Source organism: Engystomops pustulosus, chromosome 1 (assembly GCF_040894005.1).
Source record: "Engystomops pustulosus chromosome 1, aEngPut4.maternal, whole genome shotgun sequence".
In the NCBI taxonomy this organism is placed as follows: Eukaryota; Metazoa; Chordata; class Amphibia; order Anura; family Leptodactylidae; genus Engystomops; species Engystomops pustulosus.
The window spans coordinates 23,314,214-23,331,721 of record NC_092411.1 but is presented as its reverse complement, the minus strand read 5'-3'; the positions used below and the strand labels follow the sequence as shown (position 1 = coordinate 23,331,721).

General features: G+C 44.8%; 1 protein-coding gene across 5 annotated transcripts in view; it reads right to left on the bottom strand.

Moving 5' to 3' along the window:
• The window catches only part of ANKRD55 (ankyrin repeat domain 55), a 38,163-nt gene that overhangs the window by 3,425 nt on the left and 17,230 nt on the right, over positions 1-17,508 (bottom strand). Inside the window, exons 3-11 of one of the 5 annotated variants that reach the window (XM_072135740.1) lie at positions 12,371-12,501; positions 9,927-10,036; positions 8,974-9,034; positions 7,995-8,123; positions 5,943-6,127; positions 5,694-5,861; positions 4,609-4,749; positions 4,094-4,317; positions 2,037-2,150 (exon numbers count right to left, since the gene is read on the bottom strand). In XM_072135740.1, the coding sequence (XP_071991841.1) occupies positions 2,037-2,150; positions 4,094-4,317; positions 4,609-4,749; positions 5,694-5,861; positions 5,943-6,127; positions 7,995-8,123; positions 8,974-9,034; positions 9,927-10,036; positions 12,371-12,501 (1,263 nt within the window). Of the gene's footprint in view, positions 1-2,036; positions 2,151-4,093; positions 4,750-5,693; positions 5,862-5,942; positions 6,128-7,994; positions 8,124-8,973; positions 9,035-9,926; positions 10,037-12,370; positions 12,502-17,508 lie in introns of all 5 variants that reach the window. The other 4 variants (XM_072135711.1, XM_072135731.1, XM_072135701.1 and 1 more) reach the window with 4 other exon arrangements.

The window sequence follows — 17,508 nt, the reverse complement described above, 5'->3', positions numbered from 1 at the left end:
TAGTAGGTAAGTATCTGTAATATGGGGCTGTAGGAGAATGTTATAGGAGAGAGACAGATGATAGGGAGATGGATGATAGAAGATAAATATGAAAGATAAAGATTTATAGATAAATGATTGATTTATAGATGCAGAAATATTAAGTAGATTATATACAGATAGCAAGATAGATAGAAGAGATAGATACAGGAGAAGAGAGAGATGATTGATAGATAATAGATAATTAGCTGGATGGATAACTGGTTAGATAGACAGATGTATTGATAGGAAATAGACAAATTATAGGAGATAGATAATTAGACGGATAGATGATAGATATATAGACAGGAGATAGATGATAGATATATAGCCAGGAGATAGGTGATAGATATATAGCCCGGTTTGCTGCCCCCTAACGCCAGCCCCGGCACTAGAAAGTAGTGCCCAAACACCCCCCTCTCTATACGCACCCCTCATTACCCCATCCCTGTAGATTATATCCCATGCCCGCATAATATTTTTTTTATTTCATTCTTTTTTATATGTCTCCTATTATACTGTTTTTTTTTTTCTTCAGTTTTTCATATGTTTTGTAATTTCCTTCCCTGGACCATTAGTACAAATCAATTTCTCCACTGGGCATCAATAAGGTCGTATCTTATTTGGTGTTACTCTGAGACGTGAAAATGTGATTTGTGCTATTTTTTACATTTTATTTTACATAGATTTAAACTAAAAGAATAATTTTGAACTCAGCATTTTATTTCCATACTATAATGTAGTAGAATAAGTCCATATGGCAGTACATTATACTAAGAGCATCGAGGTAGCTGTGTGGTCCATCGCCCTGGGTTATTAACGCAACATGACAGATGTTGTTGTCCATGAGGGAAGCAAATAACAGTGACAGTCACTTATCTCAGATACTCAAGTGTGTTTGTGCTACAATTACCCTCAAATGGGAACCTGTCAGCAGGTATGACCATAAACACTGCAGCCAGTGTTGCGTAGTGTTTCTGGAGAGATGTGTAGTCAGACCTTTCTATGTTGTAGCAGCAGGACTGAGACAAATGGATTAATATTCCAGGATTGTACATTCTCCAAGTGTTCTGGTGGTGTGTCCTCACACTGCTGTGCTCTGCAGTCTCTGGAGCCAGTGTTCGGTATAGTCCCTCGAGAAATGTGTAATCAGACCTTTGTGTAAGTTGTAGCAACAGAACTGTGAAATATGGATTTATATTCCAGTACTGTACTGGTGTGTGTCCTAATACTACCGTGCTTTTAGCTCCCTTTACTGAGCACCACAGCCCCGAGTAATAGCTGCAGGATCTGGGTTGAAGACTTAAAGGGGTATTCTCGTCTGGGCATTCACATTCAGTTTCACTAATCTTCCATTTATAAACATTTCTTCAATTAGCTGTTATTAAAAAATATGATTCTGTGTGAAGATAATTTCTCATAAATATAGTCATTTTGTCCCTTAGAAACGAGATGGCTTCCTCGGATACGGCCACGTCTGCTTGAGGGATTGCACAAAGAAACAAAATGTTTTTGTATATGAAATGTCCGGGAGTTACTACATGACCCACAGCCGTCCTGTGGTAATGATCGCTGAATCCAGGAGGTCAGACAGGACTCAATAGCTCATGTCTGGCCACCGCTGCCAGAGTGTGACGTGGTCGTAACCGAGGAAGCCATCTCGTTTCTAAGGGACAGAATGACAACATTTATGAGAAATTATCTTCACACAGGAACATTTTTTTTAATAACATCCAATTGAAGAAATGTTTATAAATGGAAGATTAGTGAAACTGAATGTGAATGCCCAGGCGAGAATACCCCTTTAAGCAGTCACCTTGAGAAAATGGGAGGTGCTATGGAGCTTCAAGGTGCACCAGGAGAATTTATAATCCTAGAATGCAGATCCATATTTCACAGTCCTGCTGCTACTTACAACATACAAGCACACAAAAAGTTTGATTATGCAGTTCTCCAGTGCTGGTAGAAGGTTTTCATCCTGGAGATAAGAACATTTTGTAGGTTTCAGCTGCACTTACTTTTCTTAACACAGTGATCCGGTAGAGGGGACAAGTTATTCCGTGTTAGTCGGGATTCTTTCAGTCTTGGCTTTTCCTGGGAGAGATTTGCTGAAACATAACCTGAAAATAAATCTAAATGTTGATTGAAATATCAATTATTAACCAGGAATCAAATATAGACGAAAGCAAAATACCGACTGCACATCCGACATGTATCGGGAACACACACACAGACAGTGTAACTGCATCATAACTGCTCCAGACACGTCTCACATCTACATTATATATTATATTGACAACAAGGTGGATTTCCCCATAACGCATCCAACACAAGAGACCAGGGGCCCCACACAGTAATGGGGAGCCGTTATTAAAATAAAAAAAAAATTTGAAGATCTAAAGAAGAGAGGGATGGACCCCTGTCTACTCCTTGTCCACCCATGTGATCTGTTAAATACCTGTCAAAGCCGTGCAAATCCCGAAAACGTCGGAAAGTCAGACGAAGTGCGGGCGCGACCCTTAGTAAATGAACCTCAGTGTGTGAGGTGGGGGGAACCTGGGGACTCATGTGGCTTAGAGGCCTGGTCTCCAATGCAACTGTTGTGACCCCCTATATTTCCCATCCATCATGGGATGAAAGCCAAGGGGGATAATGAAAACTCCAAATTTCATGACCCAGTCAGTGGAGTCTGGCCTCCGGTGAATTTGGATAGGAGTTGGTTGCATTCCTGTTATAGAGAACATAGAGACCTGAGCCATACTTCTTATTTATTTGGACATTTGGTGCCCTTTTGGGTTACCATAGGAAGTTTACTTTAACCTTGGATCTTTTGAAATAATTCTGGTAAGTTCTGCCCTTACAGGCTGCAGCCAGTGTCCCTGGAAAGATATGTGATCAGACCTTGTGTATGTCGTTAGTAGCTCTTGGAGTAATAGTTAGTAATATATGGATTTATATTCCAGGATTTTAGCTTTCCCAATGCACTAAGGGGGAGGGGTCCTCACACTGCTGTACTATAAGCACTATATCTCAACAACCCCTCCTGTTTGTCCTACATGACTGCTTTAGTTATCAACCAAAAGTGTGTTGCAATTTTTTTACAGCAAATGGGAGGTTCATTTAAATGGCTCAATGACGAGAGCTAAGAGCACAGCAGTGTTAGGACACTCCTCCAGCGCATCTACAAACCTGAAATATAAATCCTTATTTCACAGTCCTGCTGCTACAACACATCTTTCCATACACAGCATAGAGCACAGCAGTGAGAGGACTTGCCCCCACTACATATTATAGCAATATAGGGCAGGTCACATCTTCTCCGGCTGCAGGAGACCTGCCTCAAGTCATTATACTCAACAGCAAGGAGGCTGCAGACAAGACGTTCCACCTAGAAGACATCTCATATCATCCGAGGATCCACTGTTGTGCGGGGTACGCCTGACTAATTAAGGAAGGTGCCCCTAGACTGGTGGCTGCTCTTTTTAGATTAACTCAAGGTTAAGGTCAAGGGCTGGTGGCACTTTAATTAAGGGGTGGGTTATAGCTCATCCCCACCCTACTATCTCATAATTATTCACGCCTACTGGCGTGAGGTATTTAAGCTGGTGTAGGGGGTGGGTGCTTCCTCTTTGTCACAAGCTTGGCAGAGAAGCGGTCCCGCCCTCCCGCCCTATTGTGTGTTTGTTTTCTTGTTAATTTATTGTTCTTTCAGTTTCCTCAAGTCACAGCTGGCGGAAAATGAGCAATGGAGGTGAAGGCTCGGTTGGCCGACTTGGCAGCTGGGAGTCCAGCTGGCATACAGCGGCCGGGCCAATGGAACGAGTTCACAATCAAGTGCCTTCACGAGTTTAAGAGTTTTTGGAAATTGTTATTTAAAAAATAAAGCTGTGACCATCTTTTATACCCAACAAAGGAAGAGTCTGCGTGTGTTTATGGTTATTCGTTTGGTAATGTGGTTTAGTATTAAAGGGCCTGAGAGTGTTCATATTGGTTTATTGGGATCCATGCCACCCAGTCTACATGGTTTTATAATAACTAGCACAACCCTCGTATGTGCCGCCATCTCCTGCCTTACCTGAATGTATGTTGTCCATATGAGGAAGATGCGGAGGGTAGAACCCTTCCATATGATGTGGCTTTTTGGGTAGCACACAATGCTTGAATTTGTCAGTCTGAGGCGACGTCCAGGCCTTGTGGGGCAGGATTTGGTTAGCAGCTATATTCCAGGGATTGTCTTGCAAGGCATGGCCACTCATTCTATGGTCAAACAAGTCATGCTCACTCTTACTCTTCTGGGATCTGTGTGCAAAATGGAAGGGGTTACTCTGGGGGGCCTCCGACGACGTCTGCAATGTGGTTAAAAAAGTGTTTCCGAGAGTGATGGGCGGGAGGCTCTGCGTCCGTATGGGTGGAAGGCCTTTGCAGTTCTGCTTGTTTTCGGGCAGGAGATATTTCTGGGACTCCACCGCCCTGTTTTTGCAGTTGACTGAGGTCACGCGTTCATCCTGGGGGTCTTTGCAGTTTGTGTCGAGGATACAGTCAAATGTGGTGATGATGTCATCAACCTCGGAGGTCTCCTCTCCATTATACCTGAGTTTGTCTTTCTGGTTCCCTTTCTGGTCCACCCTCTTCTTCTTACATGAAAATATCTGGTTTAGCACAGTGAGACGTCCTTCTTTCCTCATGGCTTTAGTGCCGGGGGAGGGGAATGGTTGGAAGGGATCTGGTCTACTGCAAGAAAAAAACCCATCAATGGTATGTTAAAGGACATCGTTAACTTCTCTACAGCTTAATAATCATGAGATGACTCTGCTCATGTGTCTCCAGTCTATGCGGCTAAGCTAACAAGCAAACTCTATCATAAAAGACAGTGATATCTCATGATCCGGTCTGTGCGAGCACACGGAGGTCCTGGGAGAGCCCGTTGCAGCGATTAACACTGTTTTAAACAGAGGCTCAACACAGGCGGTCCCTCATAATTATGCACGCCTACAGGGGAATGGGACGTAGGAGGAGGGAAGAAGCAAACGCATATGTCGTTATGTAATGAGGGAGCGCCAGAGCTTTTCCTGATGTTCCAGGCGTTGATCAGCCCCTGTTTAAAACATTGTTTATCGCTGAGACTTCTCAAAAAAATGATCCGTCGTGAAGCGAATCGAACTGCTGGTTTGTGACATCAGCTGAAAAACACTTTTTTTCTAGTGTTTTTTTTTCCCTTAAAGGGGCATCTTATGAAGTCGATCTTGAGTGTCCCCTTTATGCCTCATCTTCAGCAGTAGAATAGAGCTGTCAGTAACTCTTCTGCCCTCTAAAAATACTGAGATGGCTCTGCTCGAGCCGTTTTCAGTCTATACGGCAAAGCCCACAAGTTTTATCATCATAGACAACAGTGTTATGTTAAAGGGACATCTGATAAAAAAAACAGTCAGTAGTCTTACTCTCTAGTATCTCCCCTGACCACTAGTAGCTAATAGTCTCTGCTCATCTGCTCCAGGCTATACTACAAAGCAAACCTTGTCATCTCAGACTTCAGTGATATGTTAAAGGAAAACTCCCCCAACAATGCAGCCCTTTCCCACGTACGTATTTCCACCTGCCTATGTTAGTAGTGTAATCAGTCCATGTCTTCCAGGACCCTCCATATAGGGGTTCACTGCAGGGTTTAGGGGTCTCACCTGTTTTCCTGAGAAAGCAGCTTAATGCATGCGGTGTGGCCGCAGTACATGGCATAGGTCAGGGGTGTATTCTCATTGATGTCCCTGGGGTTCATATCTACTCCAAGCTTCAGCAGGGTCTGCACACAATCTGCCCTCCCGGCGGCCGCGGCCCAGTGCAGAGGAGTCCTGCAGCAGAATATGACAGCAGTAATAAGGATGGGAGCTGCTCTCTGCTGCAGGAGGCGGCTCATTATTACCAGACTGTACCTGTCATCCACATCCAGGGCCTGCAGATTGCATTCAGGGACCCGGGCCAGCTCACAGATGATGTCACTGTATCCTGCGGCAGCGGCTATGTGCATGCACGTCTTTCCATTCTCATCGTCATAGTTGATGGTGGACTGTCCCTGCTCATGATCCAGTATGATGGAGCACAGCACTCGGTTCCCACTCTGAAATTACAGACCTAGTTACATGAATGTATAAGATCAAAGTGGAAAACATCTACAAACATCAGTTAAGAAGCCCAAACAGAGATAATACACACAGTGATGTCACAGTACAGAGATAATACACACAGTGATGTCACAGTACAGGGATAATACACACAGTGATGTCACAGTACAGGATAATACACACAGTGATGTCACAGTACAGGGATAATACACACAGTGATGTCACAGTACAGGGATAATACACACAGTGATGTCACAGTACAGAGATAGTACACACAGTGATGTCACAGTACAGGGATAATACACACAGTGATGTCACAGTACAGGGATAATACACACAGTGATGTCACAGTACAGAGATAATACACACAGTGATGTCACAGTACAGGGATAATACACACAGTGATGTCACAGTACAGGGATAATACACACAGTGATGTTACAGTACAGAGATAATACACACAGTGATGTCACAGTACAGAGATAGTACACACAGTGATGTCACAGTACAGGGATAATACACACAGTGATGTCACAGTACAGGGATAATACACACAGTAATGTCACAGTACAGAGATAGTACACACAGTGATGTCACAGTACACAGATAATACACACAGTGATGTCACAGTACACAGATAATACACACAGTGATGTTACAGTACAGGGATAATACACACAGTGATGTCACAGTACAGGGATAATACACACAGTGATGTCACAGTACAGGGATAATACAGACAGTGATGTCACAGTACAGGGATAATACACACAGTGATGTCACAGTACAGGGATAATACACACAGTGATGTCACAGTACAGGGATAATACACACAGTGATGTCACAGTACAGAGATAGTACACACAGTGATGTCACAGTACACAGATAATACACACAGTGATGTTACAGTACACGGATAATACACACAGTGATGTCACAGTACAGGGATAATACACACAGTGATGTCACAGTACAGGGATAATACAGACAGTGTTGTCACAGTACACGGATAATACACACAGTGATGTCACAGTACAGGGATAATACACACAGTGATGTCACAGTGCAGAGATAATACACACAGTAATGTCACAGTACACAGATAATACACACAGTGATGTCACAGTACACAGATAATACACACAGTGATGTCACAGTACAGGGATAATACACACAGTGATGTTACAGTACAGGGGTAATACACACAGTGATGTCACAGTACAGGGATAATACACACAGTGATGTCACAGTACAGGGATAATACACACAGTGATCTCACAGTACAGGGATAATACACACAGATGTCACAGTACATGGATAATACACACAGTGATGTCACAGTACAGGGATAATACACACAGTGATGTCACAGTACAGGGATAATACACACAGCGATGTCACAGTACAGAGATAATACACACAGTGATGTCACAGTACAGAGATAATACACACAGTGATGTCACAGTACAGGGATAATACACACAGTGATGTCACAGTACAGGGATAATACACACAGTGATGTTACAGTACATGGATAATACACACAGTGATGTCACAGTACAGGGATAATACACACAGTGATGTCACAGTACAGGGATAATACAGACAGTGATGTCACAGTACATGGATGATACACACAGTGATGTCACAGTACATGGATAATACACACAGTGATGTCACAGTACAGGGATGATACAAGTGGACCTTCCTCTGCACGTTGCTCCATGTAATAAGTTGGTGGTCCCTCAGGTGGGATGTCTAGTGTTACTATGTTACCATATGAGCAGAGTACATGCGGTTACTGTTGGGGAGATTCTTAGTGAGGGGGTTATTGCTCTGTGTTGCCCCTCTATATCTCCATACCTGGACCGCCCAGTGTAGAGCAGTTTTGAAGTCCTTGTCCACCAGGGTGGGATCGGCTCCTTTCTGCAGTAAATTCTGCACATGCTGCGGCCGGTTATGAAATGCTGCCCAGTGCAGCGACGTCATCCCCTGCCATACACAGAGGGGAGAGAAGAATGGTAAAAGTCATCTCGTACCACCCGGAATATCCAAAATGCACGTTTTTTTAAAATATGAATATATAATATATATAAAGACTGCACATATACTGTGGGCTTCCAGATCCTACTATCATATTACAGACATTACAGTCAGCTCTATATACTACATGCATCCTCTACCATTATATTACAGCCACTTCAGTCAGCTCTCTATACTACATACACCCTCTACCTTTATATTACAGCCAATACAGTCAGCTCTCTATACTACATACACCCTCTACCTTTATATTACAGCCAATACAGTCAGCTCTCTATACTACAAACACCCTCTACCTTTATATTACAGCCAATACAGTCAGCTCTCTATACTGCATACACCCTGCACCTATATATTACAGCCAATACAGTCAGCTCTCTATACTACATACACCCTCTACCTTTATATTACAGCCAATACAGTCAGCTCTCTATACTGCATACACCCTGCACCTATATATTACAGCCAATACAATCAGCTCTCTTTATCACATGCACCCTCTCCCATTATATTACAGACACTACATTCTGCTCTCTATATCACATGCACCCTCTACCATTACGACCCCATGGTGACACGTTCCCCCTAGTGACAGTAGATAATTGATGTCCTAACGCTGTTCTTGAAGGGCTTAAGTGTATAATAAAACTGGCAAGTTGTCTTCAACAGCAGCGTTTAGCCCTGCAGGGGGCAGTAATAGGATGAATGAGAAATGTAGAAACAGTTTCCATACATAATATGGCATGAAATCTGCACCCACTGACCAGGAATACAGTAACCTACCCCCAGCATCACTCACCTCATTGTCCTGGTGGTTGACCTCACTCAGAGTAGATTGTTGTAGAAGAACAGATAAAAGTCTGCAGGAAAGAGACAAAACTGTCAGTGACCGGCTGCCCCCGGAACAGACCTCGCCTCAGAAGAGACCACCAGAGAGATCGCCATCATCAGTCCTCTCCCAGAAGAGATCACCATCATCCGTCCTCCCCCAGAACATACCGCCATCATCAGTCCTCCCCCAGAACATACCGCCATCATCAGTCCTCCCCCAGAACATACCACCATCATCAGTCCTCGCCCAGAAGAGACCGACAACATCAGTCCTCCCCCAGAAGAGACCGCCATCATCAGTCCTCTCCCAGAAGAGACCACCATCATCAGTCCTCCCCCAGAACAAACCGCCATCATCAGTCCTGTCCCAGAAGAAACGGCCATCATCAGCCCTCTCCCAGAAGAAACGGCCATCATCAGCCCTCTCCCAGAAGAAACGGCCATCATCAGCCCTCTCCCAGAAGAGAGGGCCATCATCAGTCCTCTCCCAGAAGAAACGGCCATCATCAGTCCTCCCCCAGTATAGATCGCCTTCATCAGTCCTTCCCCAGAAGAGACCACCAACATCAGTCCTCCCCCAGAAGAGACCGCCATCATTAGTCCTCCCCCAAAAGAGACCACCATCATCAGTCCTCCCCCAAAAGAGACCGCCATCATCAGTCCTCCCCCAAAAGAGACCACCATCATCAGTCCTTCCCCAGAAGAGACCGCCATCATCAGTCCTCCCCCAGAACAGACCGCCATCATCAGTCCTCTCCCAGAAGAAACGGCCATCATCAGTCCTCTCCCAGAAGAGACCGCCATCATCAGTCCTCCCCCAGAATAGACCGCCATCATCACAGCCTCCTCCAGAATATACCGCCCTATGGGGGAGGGAGCTGGGATATGTGACAGTTCACATGATTATTTGGAGTGACTTACCTGACATCAGCCTCTGCAGTGGCGGCGTGTAGAGGGAGTCTGCCATTTTTATCAGGGATGTTCTGTTTAGCTCCATTCCTAAGCAAACTCACACAGCCATCCATCCACCCCTGCAAGAGGAAGACAGGGAACTATACAATGACAGTGCTGGAGTACTCCAAAAGATGGCGGACCATTCTGCCAATCACCACAAGCTTAATTTATGGAGATAGAGTATGCACTTGTAATCCCTAATAATATATGCCTATCCCCCCTTACTTCCCTCATTGGGTCATCTCGCAACCCTGGATTCTCAGCTCACTTCTTATCAGAACCATCATAGGATTTCCATTCCATTCATCCATAAATGTAACAACAATGGGGCTCATTTACTAAGGGTCCGAATTGCGCACTTTCGTCGGGTTTCCCGAATATTTCCGATTTGCGCCGAATTGCCCCGGGATTTTGGTGCACGCGATCGGATTGTGACGCATCGGCGCTGTCTTTGACGCGACAGAAATCGTCATAGGACAAGGGTAGGCCGTCGGACAACCCGACGGATTCGGAAAAACCGTGGAATTTAAAAAAGAGTTTGTGTCGCAAGATCAGCACTTACATGCAGCGGGACGAAGAAGGTGAACTCCGGCGGACCTCGGTGCAGCAGCGACACCTGCTGGATATCGGGCACACGACCTTAATGAATCCCGGCAGACCCGAATAAGCGTCAGACAACGCGCAGCGGGATCGCATCTGGACCAGGTAAGTTAATCTGCCCAAATTTATCCACAATGCCCCCGCAGGAGAAATGTAGAACTGTAGAGTTCCATAAGCTCATAATATAATGGAGTTGGGTCTTCCTGAGAGAGAAGCCATTTACTCACATTCAGCATACTAACACTGAATACAGGGACCTATTATAATAGGTCTCCAGCTGTAATGAAACTACAACTCCTAGCCTGCATAGTGTTAGACTATCATTATACCAGGAGAAACCCAATTGTGAGGCTAAAAGTCTACATGATATCTGTACATTGGTCTCATAGAGTTTGACTATACTGAATGCAGAGCATGTATCTCTGGAGGACCTGACACCTCTGTGCATTGATTTAAAGGAAATCTACCATCAAAATGATAAACCAGGGACAATTTCTCGTAGCCTCATCCCTAGTCCAGAGGTCAGGAGCTGGCCAACAGGAGCCCGGATTGGCTCTGCTGCTAGAGCAGCAATGTGGCATTCACTCAGACACTGAGAAAGACTCACCCAGAATGAGCTCCGATTTATCAACTTTTGCAGAGCTAATTTCAAAGCATGCTAAGCCCCAACCAATCACCAGCCTGGGTTCTGGTACTGCAAATCTATTACTACATTCTGGCAGTAGGTGGCAGCAAAGGTTAACATTTGGGATGGTGTTTAAATATAATAGCTAATTTTAGTAATGCCCCATCCAGCAGGACATTACACTCCCTGTGCTGCAGTAAGATTGCACCAGGCAGAAGCTAGGAAGTGCAGAGGGGGGCGTGAGACAATGTAACACTAAGGGGCTCTCGTAACACCCCCAAGGATCCCTTTAGGCTCATTAGCATAGTTTTAAAAGATGATTTTAGAAGGAAGGAGATCATGGATAACACATAAGAAGATTGCCAGAGTCATAGTGCCTGTATCTATGAGTAAGTCGCCCACATTTATTAAAATTCAAGAAGACCAGAGCACAGGGTCAAAGATTGTGGCGCACCCTGCAGGTGCCCAAAGTGCATGACATAAATGTGGCGGATGGTGCAAAACGCCTGTTTAGGTACACAGTTTTGTGTCTCGGTGTGCATAGTACAGCTGCGACACAATAATGGTGAAGACACTTCATAAATACATGTGCAAAAAGTTTAAACACACGTATTGATGTGCAATGTACGTCTGTATACTGGTGCAGATTGCTTGATAAATGTGGGCCGGTGTTCCTGGTTTATCATGATGTATTTTGATGGTGTTTGCGTGGGTTTCCTCTGGGTCCTCCAGTTTCCTCCCACACTCCAAAACATACTACCGGTAGTAGGTTGATTAGATTGTGACCCCCATTGGGGACATGGACTGATTTGGAAAGCTCTGTGCAGCGCTGTGTAATCTGTGTGCGCTATATAAATAAAGTATTATTATTATTATTATTATGGTAGATGGTAGGTAGGACGGTGCATTTCTCAATTTCTCCTGTGGGGGCACTGTGGGGAGACTTCTTGTTGGGTAATCCAGGAATCCAACAATAAACGGCAAAAAAAAGTATTTCAGCCATAAGACTTTGTGATCTGCAGCATGAGCAGATGCTATAATGGACCATTCTGACCCATGTGCTGACCTAAAGTCCAATGGGTGGGGAGGTCAAAGGTAACTCCATAGATCTAGCAGCGGTACCTGCAGCTGCACTACATGGCCATAGGTGCACAGGACACGGGGATTGTATATGCGCTATACATACTAGATACGTTGCCAGGGACAAGCTCGTCCTTCCGCAGGCGTCCTGTGTATTGATATTAGCTCCCATTTTCAGCAGAAGCTTCACGGTATCGACCTGGCGTCCGGACACAGCGTGCATCAAAGGAGTGCAACCTAGAAAAAAAGCAGCACATTGTATTTAAGGAAATGAGGAAATAAAGTAATCATTTACAAGGTTTATTGCAGTGTGAATATATACTAATTATATGTTATAGAAAAGTGTAGATGTGTCTATTCACTGCCAGTAAGTAGAAACTGTGGGGGGACATTTATCACATGCCGGCGCACGAGCAGGGCAGAGCTTATGATGAAGAGCATTCATCTTCACTGATTGCTAGTTGTAGTGAGTTTGCGCGGCACAGGAACACCACCAACTGCACCTCCCCTAAAATCCCCGCCTTAAAGGGATATTCCCATCTGGGCATTCAAATTTAATTGAATTAATTTGCCATATGTAAACATTTCTTCAATTGGATATTGTTAAAAAAATGTTCCTGTGTGACGATAGTTTCTCAGAAATGTAGCCATGTTGTCCCTTAGAAACGAGATAGCTTCCTCGGATACGACCACCCCGCACTCTGGCAGTGGTGGCCAGACATGCGCTTTTAAGCTCTGCCTGACCTCCTGGATTCAGCGATCATTATCACAGGACGGCTGTGGGACCTGCAGTAACTCCCGGACATTTCATATACAAAAACTTTTTGTGTCTTTGTGCAATCCCTCAGCAGAGGTGGCCGTATCTAAGGACACAGTCTTGTTTCTAAGGGACTATATCACTACATTTATGAAAAATTATCTTCACGCAGGTAAAAAAAAATTAATAACATCTAATTGATGAAATGTATATATATGGCAGATTTTATGAAATTGAATGCCCAGATGAGCAAACCCCTTTAAGGGCTCTTTAAAATTGGCGTTGATGTTCAGCTACAGTTCTGCATCCGTTGCATTTTGTCTCCGTTGTGTCTCCGGCACTATCAGAGCTATGTGCACGCGCAGTAGCTCCTTTTCCCGTGCCCTGAGTTCAGGAACTGCAGCCGTTGGCGCACCAGAACAAGCTATGTGCTTCCTTCAGCAACTTGCCAGCGTCATGGAGTTCTGGATGAGCGCAGAGCTCAGGGTACAGAGATCACTATTTATGGTGTTTTTGTTTGTTGAATGTGCAAAAATGTTGCAGTTTTTTAAATTTATTTTTCACCAAACGATTCAGTTCTTTAATTTTATTGTATGGGTTGTTATGGACATTGCAATACCCAATGGGGCGCATTTACTAAGGGCTTTGCGCCAGTTTTCTGTTCGACTCTGCACGTTCTTTCTAGTGCAAACTGCTTGCACAGGTATTTAAGAAGTATCTGCACCACAAAGGCATACGACCGTTTTTTGGCGCAGCTGCACTAGGCACGTTTTGGTGCTCAGTCGGACCATGTGCCAAATTTAACATGCAAGTCCAACAGAAGTCTGCACTATGCACTATGCACTATGTTAAAGGAAACCTACCACTTCTGAAGGTAGGTATGAGATGCAAACACCGGGCACCAGCTCAGGGTGAGCTGGTGCCGGTGCTTAGTCTCGTTAGTGTTAAAACCGCGGTATCGCGGTTTTAACACTTTTTAAACTTTATAGTAGAAACTGCTTCGGCGCTGCGCGCGACCGTGCGCGCGCAACGCCTGCGGCATTTCCAATGTAGGCGCGCGCACGATCGTGCGCACGCAGCGCCGAAGCAGTTTCTGCTATAAAGTTTAAAAAGTGTTAAAACCGCGATACCGCGGTTTTAACACTAACGAGACTAAGCACCGGCACCAGCTCACCCTGAGTTGGTGCCCGGTGTTTGCATCTCATACCTACCTTCAGAAGTGGTAGGTTTCCTTTAAAAATAGACCAGAAAAAAAGTGGAGCACTCTGTTGGGCTAGTTCAGGGAGCACCAGATACATGAAGAACGTGCGCCAGACATCATGAATCTGGCGCTCCCTGCATTATACACAGGAATCAATCTTAGTAAATGTGCCCCAATATGTGTCGCTGGTGTGGTGATTTTCACTTTTTATTGGGTTTATTGGGAGTTTTAGGGTGCGGTCGAACATTGCGTTTTGAAACGCATTACAACAGCTGAGGAGAGGTGTTTGCCTAATTACATTACTGTTAACGCAACGTGTGACCGCATCCACAGATGTACAGAACCTCTTAATACAGACCTGATATGCTGTAGGAACTCATAAGACACTCCTGAGCTACTGTAGAACCCCTGAAGACACCCCTGAGCTGCTGAACAACCTCATAAGGCACAACTGAGCTGCTCCAGTACCTTACTGAGCTGCTGCAGCATAACAATACACAGAAATGCTGCTAACGAACCTCATCAATACCCACACACCACCATGGGACCACTTTAAGATTTTTTCCGGGGCCACTTTAAATTCCCAGTCTGCCCACAGTGGCAGTTGTATATATAGTAAGTAGTGATCCCCTGAGCTCCTCCTAGTGGTGGTGTATATACAGTATGTAGTAATCTCCTGAGCTCCCCCTAGTGGTGACTGTATATATAGTAAGTAGTGATCCCCTGAGCTCCTCCTAGTGGTGGTGTATATACAGTATGTAGTAATCTCACGAGCTCCCCCTAGTGGTGACTGTATATATAGTAAGTAGTGATCCCCTGAGCTCCTCCTAGTGGTGGTGTATATACAGTATGTAGTAATCTCACGAGCTCCTCCTAGTGGTGGTGTATATACAGTATGTAGTAATCTCCTGAGCTCCCCCTACTGGTGACTGAATATACAGTATGTAGTAATCTCCTGAGCTCCTCCTAGTGTTGGTGTATATATACAGTATGTAGTAATCTCCTGAGCTCCCCCTACTGGTGACTGAATATACAGTATGTAGTAATCTCCTGAGCTCCTCCTAGTGTTGGTGTATATACAGTATGTAGTAATCTCCTGAGCTCCCCCTACTGGTGACTGAATATACAGTATGTAGTAATCTCCTGAGCTCCTCCTAGTGTTGGTGTATATACAGTATGTAGTAATCTCCTGAGCTCCTCCTAGTGGTGTCTGTATATACAGTATGTAGTAATCTCCTGAGCTCCTCCTAGTGGTTGCTGTATATACAGTATGTAGTAATCTCCAGAGCTCCCCCTAGTGGTGGTGTATATACAGTATGTAGTAATCTCCTGAGCTCCCCCTACTGGTGACTGAATATACAGTATGTAGTAATCTCCTGAGCTCCTCCTAGTGGTGGTGTATATACATTATGTAGTAATCTCCTGAGCTCCTCCTAGTGGTGACAGAATATACTGTATGTAGTAATCCCCTGAGCTCCTCCTAGTGGTGACTGTATGTACAGTATGTAGTAATCTCCTGAGCTCCCCCTAGTGGTGGCTGTATATACAGTATGTAGTAATCTCCTGAGCTCCTCCTATTGGTGACTGTATGTACAGTATGTAGCAATCTCCTGAGCTCCCCCTAGTGTTGACAGAATATACAGTATGTAGTAATCTCCTCAGCTCCCCCTAGTGGTGGCTGTATATACAGTATGTAGTAATCTCCTGAGCTTCTCCTAGTGGTGGCTGTATATACAGTATCTAGTAATCTCCTGAGCTCCCCTAGTGGTGCCTATATGTACAGTATGTAGTAATCTCCTAAGCTCCCCCTAGTGGTGGATGTATATACAGTATGTAGTAATCTCCTGAGCTCCCCCTAGTGGTGGTGTATATACAGTATGTAGTAATCTCCTGGGCTCCCCCTAGTGGTGGTGTATATATAGTATGTAGTAATCTCCTGAGCTCCTCCTAGTGGTGGTGTATATACAGTATGTAGTAATCTCCTGAGCTCCCCTAGTGGTGGTGTATATACAGTATATAGTAATCTCCTGAGCTCCCCTAGTGGTGGTGTATATACAGTATGCAGTAATCTCCTGAGCTCCCCTAGTGGTGGCTGTATATACACTATGTAGTAATCTCCTGAGCTCCCCCTACTGGTGACTGAATATACAGTATGTAGTAATCTCCTGAGCTCCCCCTACTGGTGACTGAATATACAGTATGTAGTAATCTCCTGAGCTCCTCCTAGTGGTGGTGTATATACAGTATGTAGTAATCTCCTGAGCTCCCCCTAGTGGTAACTGAATATTCAGTATCTAGTAATCTCCTGAGCTCCCCCTAGTGGTGGTGTATATACAGTATGTAGTAATCTCCTGAGCTCCCCCTAGTGGTGACTGTATATACAGTATGTAGTAATCTCCTGAGCTCCCCCTAGCGGTGGCTGTATATACAGTATCTAGTAATCTCCTGAGCTCCCCCTAGTGGTGGTGTATACACAGTATGTAGTAATCTCCTGAGCTCCCCCTAGTGGTGGTGTATACACAGTATGTAGTAATCTCCTGAGCTCCCCCTAGTGGTGGTGTATACACAGTATGTAGTAATCTCCTGAGCTCTCCCTAGCGGTGGCTGTATATACAGTATGTAGTAATCTCCTGAGCTCCCCCTAGTGGTGGTGTATATACAGTATGTAGTAATCTCCTGAGCTCCCCCTAGTGGTGGCTGTATATACAGTATGTAGTAATCTCCTGAGCTCCCCCTAGCGGTGACTGTATATACAGTATGTAGTAATCTCCTGAGCTCCCCCTAGTGGTGGTGTATACACAGTATGTAGTAATCTCCTGAGCTCCCCCTAGTGGTGGTGTATACACAGTATGTAGTAATCTCCTGAGCTCCCCCTAGCGGTGGCTGTATATACAGTATGTAGTAATCTCCTGAGCTCCACCTAGCGGTGGCTGTATATACAGTATGTAGTAATCTCCTGAGCTCCCCCTAGTGGTGGTGTATACACAGTATGTAGTAATCTCCTGAGCTCCCCCTAGTGGTGGTGTATACACAGTATGTAGTAATCTCCTGAGCTCCCCCTAGCGGTGGCTGTATATACAGTATGTAGTAATCTCCTGAGCCCCCCCTAGCGGTGGCTGCATATACAGTATCTAGTAATCTCCTGAGCTCCCCCTAGTGGTGGTGTATACACAGTATGTAGTAATCTCCTGAGCTCCCCCTAGTGGTGGTGTATACACAGTATGTAGTAATCTCCTGAGCTCCCCCTAGTGGTGGTGTATACACAGTATGTAGTAATCTCCTGAGC